The sequence below is a fragment of the Entelurus aequoreus genome, linkage group LG02, assembly GCF_033978785.1.
Source record: "Entelurus aequoreus isolate RoL-2023_Sb linkage group LG02, RoL_Eaeq_v1.1, whole genome shotgun sequence".
Classification (NCBI taxonomy): domain Eukaryota; kingdom Metazoa; phylum Chordata; class Actinopteri; order Syngnathiformes; family Syngnathidae; genus Entelurus; species Entelurus aequoreus.
In genome coordinates this window covers 9,039,213-9,046,247 of record NC_084732.1, presented here as the reverse complement: position 1 = coordinate 9,046,247, position 7,035 = coordinate 9,039,213, and the positions used below count along the sequence as shown (strand labels likewise).

The following is a 7,035-nucleotide window of genomic DNA, read 5'->3' as shown; positions in this document are numbered from 1 at the left end:
AAGGAGAGAAGGTGGTCATGTGACCTAGGGAGGAGAGAAGGTGGTCATGTGACCTAGGGAGGAGACAAGGTGGTCATGTGACCTAGGGAGGAGAGAAGGTGGTCATGTGACCTAGGGAGGAGAGAAGGTGGTCATGTGACCTAGGGAGGAGACAAGGTGGTCATGTGACCCAGGAAGGAGAGAAGGTGGTCATGTGACCCAGGAAGGAGACAAGGTGGTCATGTGACCTAGGGAGGAGAGAAGGTGGTCATGTGACCTAGGAAGGAGAGAAGGTGGTCATGTGACCTAGGGAGGAGAGAAGGTGGTCATGTGACCTAGGGAGGAGAGAAGGTGGTCATGTGACCTAGGGAGGAGACAAGGTGGTCATGTGACCCAGGAAGGAGAGAAGGTGGTCATGTGACCCAGGAAGGAGACAAGGTGGTCATGTGACCTAGGGAGGAGAGAAGGTGGTCATGTGACCTAGGAAGGAGAGAAGGTGGTCATGTGACCCAGGGAGGAGACAAGGTGGTCATGTGACCCAGGAAGGAGACAAGGTGGTCATGTGACCTAGGGAGGAGAGAAGGTGGTCATGTGACCTAGGGAGGAGAGAAGGTGGTCATGTGACCTAGGGAGGAGACAAGGTGGTCATGTGACCCAGGAAGGAGAGAAGGTGGTCATGTGACCCAGGAAGGAGACAAGGTGGTCATGTGACCTAGGGAGGAGAGAAGGTGGTCATGTGACCTAGGGAGGAGAGAAGGCGGTCATGTGACCCAGGAAGGAGACAAGGCGGTCATGTGACCTAGGGAGGAGAGAAGGTGGTCATGTGACCTAGGGAGGAGAGAAGGTGGTCATGTGACCTAGGGAGGAGAGAAGGTGGTCATGTGACCCAGGAAGGAGACAAGGCGGTCATGTGACCTAGGGAGGAGAGAAGGTGGTCATGTGACCCAGGAAGGAGACAAGGCGGTCATGTGACCCAGGGAGGAGAGAAGGTGGTCATGTGACCCAGGGAGGAGACAAGGTGGTCATGTGACCCAGGAAGGAGACAAGGCGGTCATGTGACCTAGGGAGGAGAGAAGGTGGTCATGTGACCCAGGGAGGAGACAAGGTGGTCATGTGACCTAGGAAGGAGAGAAGGTGGTCATGCGACCTAGGGAGGAGAGAAGGTGGTCATGTGACCCAGGAAGGAGACAAGGCGGTCATGTGACCTAGGGAGGAGAGAAGGTGGTCATGTGACCCAGGGAGGAGACAAGGTGGTCATGTGACCTAGGAAGGAGAGAAGGTGGTCATGCGACCTAGGGAGGAGAGAAGGTGGTCATGTGACCCAGGAAGGAGACAAGGTGGTCATGTGACCCAGGAAGGAGAGAAGGTGGTCATGTGACCCAGGAAGGAGACAAGGTGGTCATGTGACCTAGGGAGGGGAGAATGTGGTCATGTGACCCAGGAAGGAGAGAAGGTGGTCATGTGACCCAGGAAGGAGACAAGGTGGTCATGTGACCTAGGGAGGAGAGAAGGTGGTCATGGGACCTAGGGAGGAGAGAAGGTGGTCATGTGACCTAGGGAGGAGAGAAGGTGGTCATGTGACCCAGGAAGGAGACAAGGCGGTCATGTGACCTAGGGAGGAGAAAAGGTGGTCATGTGACCCAGGGAGGAGACAAGGTGGTCATGTGACCCAGGGAGGAGACAAGGTGGTCATGTGACCTAGGAAGGAGAGAAGGTGGTCATGCGACCTAGGGAGGAGAGAAGGTGGTCATGTGACCCAGGAAGGAGACAAGGTGGTCATGTGACCCAGGAAGGAGACAAGGTGGTCATGTGACCCAGGAAGGAGACAAGGTGGTCATGTGACCCAGGAAGGAGACAAGGTGGTCATGTGACCTAGGGAGGAGAGAAGGTGGTCATGTGACCTAGGGAGGAGAGAAGGTGGTCATGTGACCCAGGAAGGAGACAAGGTGGTCATGTGACCCAGGAAGGAGAGAAGGTGGTCATGTGACCCAGGAAGGAGACAAGGTGGTCATGTGACCCAGGAAGGAGACAAGGTGGTCATGTGACCTAGGGAGGAGACAAGGTGGTCATGTGACCTAGGGAGGAGAGAAGGTGGTCATGTGACCTAGGGAGGAGACAAGGCGGTCATGTGACCCAGGAAGGAGAGAAGGTGGTCATGTGACCTAGGGAGGAGACAAGGCGGTCATGTGACCTAGGAAGGAGAGAAGGTGGTCATGTGACCTAGGGAGGAGACAAGGCGGTCATGTGACCTAGGAAGGAGACAAGGTGGTCATGTGACCTAGGGAGGAGAGAAGGTGGTCATGTGACCCAGGAAGGAGAGAAGGTGGTCATGTGACCCAGGAAGGAGACAAGGTGGTCATGTGACCCAGGAAGGAGACAAGGTGGTCATGTGACCCAGGAAGGAGACAAGGTGGTCATGTGACCCAGGAAGGAGACAAGGTGGTCATATATATATATATATATATATATATATATATATATATATATATATATATATATATATATATGTATATGTATATATATATATATATAAGGTTTATTTGAAATAGGGACAGTTAGAGAAACATAGATATCAGAAACAGTTATCCAATGTATGCATCATAGTGTTTGTAGCCAAAGCCCCAACAACAACAACAACAACAACAACAACAACAACAACAACAACAACAACACAGATCTAACATCATTAAAAATAGGAAAATAAAAAGAAGAAGGCAAAGAGGAGTCGATAATAATAATAACAATAATAACACAGAGAAAGTGCAGACTCGATAAAAAACATTTAGTACATCATGTGTTGCCTTCATTATAACACTTATATAAGACTTTTAAAGTCATTTTGATAGTAGGCTAATATAGACACTTACATCATGTGTTGCCTTCATTATAACACTTATATAAGACTTTTAAAGTCATTTTGATAGTAGGCTAATATAGCTAATATAGACACTTACATCATGTGTTGCCTTCATTATAACACTTATATAAGACTTTTAAAGTCATTTTGATAGTAGGCTAATATAGACACTTACATCATGTGTTGTCTTCATTATAACACTTATATAAGACTTTTAAAGTCATTTTGATAGTAGGCTAATATAGACACTTACATCATGTGTTGCCTTCATTATAACACTTATATAAGACTTTTAAAGTCATTTTGATAGTAGGCTAATATAGACACTTACATCATGTGTTGTCTTCATTATAACACTTATATAAGACTTTTAAAGTCATTTTGATAGTAGGCTAATATAGACACTTCCATCATGTGTTGTCTTCATTATGACACTTATATAAGACTTTTAAAGTCATTTTGATAGTAGGGTAATATAGACACTTACATCATGTGTTGCCTTCATTATAACACTTATATAAGACTTTTAAAGTCATTTTGATAGTAGGCTAATATAGACACTTACATCATGTGTTGCCTTCATTATAACACTTATATAAGACTTTTAAAGTCATTTTGATAGTAGGCTAATATAGCTAATATAGACACTTACATAATGTGTTGTCTTCATTATAACACTTATATAAGACTTTTAAAGTCATTTTGATAGTAGGCTAATACAGACACTTACATCATGTGTTGCCTTCATTATAACACTTATATAAGACTTTTAAAGTCATTTTGATAGTAGGCTAATATAGCTAATATAGACACTTACATAATGTGTTGTCTTCATTATAACACTTATATAAGACTTTTAAAGTCATTTTGATAGTAGGCTAATATAGACACTTACATCATGTGTTGCCTTCATTATAACACTTATATAAGACTTTTAAAGTCATTTTGATAGTAGGCTAATATAGACACTTCCATCATGTGTTGCCTTCATTATAACACTTATATAAGACTTTTAAAGTCATTTTGATAGTAGGCTAATATAGACACTTACATCATGTGTTGCCTTCATTATAACACTTATATAAGACTTTTAAAGTCATTTTGATAGTAGGCTAATATAGACACTTACATCATGTGTTGCCTTCATTATAACACTTATATAAGACTTTTAAAGTCATTTTGATAGTAGGCTAATATAGCTAATATAGACACTTACATCATGTGTTGCCTTCATTATAACACTTATATAAGACTTTTAAAGTCATTTTGATAGCAGGCTAATATAGCTAATATAGACACTTACATCATGTGTTGTCTTCATTATAACACTTATATAAGACTTTTAAAGTCATTTTGATAGTAGGCTAATATAGCTAATATAGACACTTACATCATGTGTTGCCTTCATTATAACACTTATATAAGACTTTTAAAGTCATTTTGATAGCAGGCTAATATAGCTAATATAGACACTTACATCATGTGTTGTCTTCATTATAACACTTATATAAGACTTTTAAAGTCATTTTGATAGCAGGCTAATATAGCTAATATAGACACTTACATCATGTGTTGTCTTCATTATAACACTTATATAAGACTTTTAAAGTCATTTTGATAGCAGGCTAATATAGACACTTACATCATGTGTTGTCTTCATTATAACACTTATATAAGACTTTTAAAGTCATTTTGATAGTAGGCTAATATAACTAATATAGACACTTACATCATGTGTTGCCTTCATTAAAACACTTATATAAGACTTTTTTAAAGTCATTTTGATAGTAGGCTAATATAGACACTTACATCATGTGTTGCCTTCATTATAAAACTTGTATACGGCTTATCTTTTATGTTCTGCGGCTCCAGGCAGATTAGTTTTTTGTATTTTTGGTCCAATATGGCTCTTTCAACGTTTTGGGTTGCCGACCTCTGGGTTAGATAATCGCACTAATAAAACCTCAACGTCGACTAAATGTTCAACCCCATCAGGCAATGACATCATCCGGCAACAATAGCAAAATCATATTTCCAGCCACAACAACGTGAAACTTTTCTAAACCGTGTCTTCTTTGTCTTCTCGCAACCAGCAGACGTCTCGCAGTCGCCGACCGCGAGTGAAGAGCAACGGGAGCGGCGTTCCAGGGCGCAGCCGAAGGAGGAAGAGGAAGAGCCGCAGCCCCCTGACACTGAAGTGGAAGAAGAGGCGCCACAGCCGCCGCCCCGCATTAAAGAGGAGGCGCAGGAGGGCGAGCCTCTGGAAAGGCGGGAGGAGTTCCCAGTGGTCGGTGTCGTCGTGAAGAGTGAAGATGAAGAGGTCAAAGGTGAAGAAGGGGCGGAGCCTCCGAGCAGCGGCTCAACTCAACCCCCGAGAACAGAAGGTGATGATGGAGGATCACCAGCAGACATGTTAGCTCCACTATCAGATGATGATGACACGACGTCACACTCTGCTGATCATGAAGAACACTCTGTGAGACGCCGCACCAACAACACCCGCTTGGATGTTGACAACAAAGATGGCGGCAAGACGAGACACTTGAAAAACCCCCCGGAAGGAAAACTCTTTACTTGTTGTCAGTGCGGCAAAACTTTCCACAGCAGGAAAACTTTGACGGCACACAAGCTCTGCCACTCCCAGGAGAAACCATTCAAGTGCACCGAGTGCGACCGGCGCTTCTCCCGGAGGGATTTCTTGGCCACGCACATGCACACGCACACCGGGGAGAAACCGCACGCCTGCTCGGAGTGCGAGGCGCGGTTCCGACACCGCTCGGGCTTGTTCTTCCACATGAGGAAACACACGGGCCACACCACCCACGCCTGCTCGCTGTGCGGCCGCCGCTTCTACCTGCAGGAGAAGCTGACGGCCCACGCCAGGAAGCACGCCCAGAGCAAACCCTTCAGCTGCGCCGTCTGCCAAAAAGGTTTTGGCGACCAGTCGGCCGTGCTGGTGCACCAGAGGACGCACGGCGTGGCCGAGCCGCTACGTTGCTCCGTGTGCGCACAGACTTTCTCCAACAAGTTGGGCTTGTGCAAACACTTGAAGACGCACGCCCAAGTCAAGCGCTTCTCCTGCTCATTCTGCGGAAAGAAATTTGGGCGGAATCAAACGTTGGTGGCGCACACCAGATTGCATACTGGAGAAAAACCCTTTTCCTGCCCCGTCTGCCACAGAGGTTTCAGTTACAATTCGTCGCTGACTAACCACCTGCGGACACACACACAGTGATGAGGATATTTACAGGAAATATTTCATATGACGACAGATGTCCGATAATGTCTCTTTTGCCGATATCCCGATATTATCCAACTCTTAATTACCGATACCGATATATGCAGTGGTGGAATGAACACATTATTATGCCTCATTTTGTTGTGATGCATTAAACAATGTAACAAGGTTTTCAACTCAAGTTATGGAAAAAAAAAATGCCAACAATATTTATTATTGAAGTCACAAAGTGCATTATTTTGTTTAACATGCCTCAAAACAGCAGCTTGGAATTATCATTATAACACTTATATAAGACTTTTAAAGTCATTTTGATAGTAGGCTAATATAGACACTTACATCATGTGTTGCCTTCATTATAACATTTATATACGACTTTTAAAGTCATTTTGATAGTAGGCTAATATAGCTAATATAGACACTTACATCATGTGTTGCCTTCATTATAACACTTATATAAGACTTTTAAAGTCATTTTGATAGTAGGCTAATATAGACACTTACATCATGTGTTGCCTTCATTATAACACTTATATAAGACCTTTAAAGTCATTTTGATAGTAGGCTAATATAGACACTTACATCATGTGTTGCCTTCATTATAACACTTATATGAGACTTTTAAAGTCATTTTGATAGTAGGCTAATATAGACACTTACATCATGTGTTGTCTTCATTATAACACTTATATAAGACTTTTAAAGTCATTTTGATAGTAGGCTATTATAGACACTTACATCATGTGTTGTCTTCATTATAACACTTATATAAGACTTTTAAAGTCATTTTGATAGTAGGCTAATATAGACACTTACATCATGTGTTGCCTTCATTATAACACTTATATAAGACTTTTAAAGTCATTTTGATAGTAGGCTAATATAGACACTTACATCATGTGTTGCCTTCATTATAACACTTATATGAGACTTTTAAAGTCATTTTGATAGTAGGCTAATA

The 7,035-nt window shown here is 42.9% G+C and overlaps 1 protein-coding gene across 3 annotated transcripts in view; it reads left to right on the top strand.

The window, feature by feature from the left end:
• LOC133662222 (oocyte zinc finger protein XlCOF6.1-like) overlaps positions 1-6,236 on the top strand; it is a 7,012-nt gene extending 776 nt beyond the window's left edge. The window contains exon 3 of one of the 3 annotated variants that reach the window (XM_062066032.1): positions 4,930-6,236. In XM_062066032.1, coding sequence (XP_061922016.1) covers positions 4,930-6,071 — 1,142 coding nt within the window. In that variant the 3' untranslated portion in view covers positions 6,072-6,236. The remainder of the gene's footprint in view (positions 1-4,929) is intronic. The other 2 variants (XM_062066021.1, XM_062066012.1) reach the window with 2 other exon arrangements.
• The last annotated feature ends 799 nt before the right edge of the window (positions 6,237-7,035 follow it).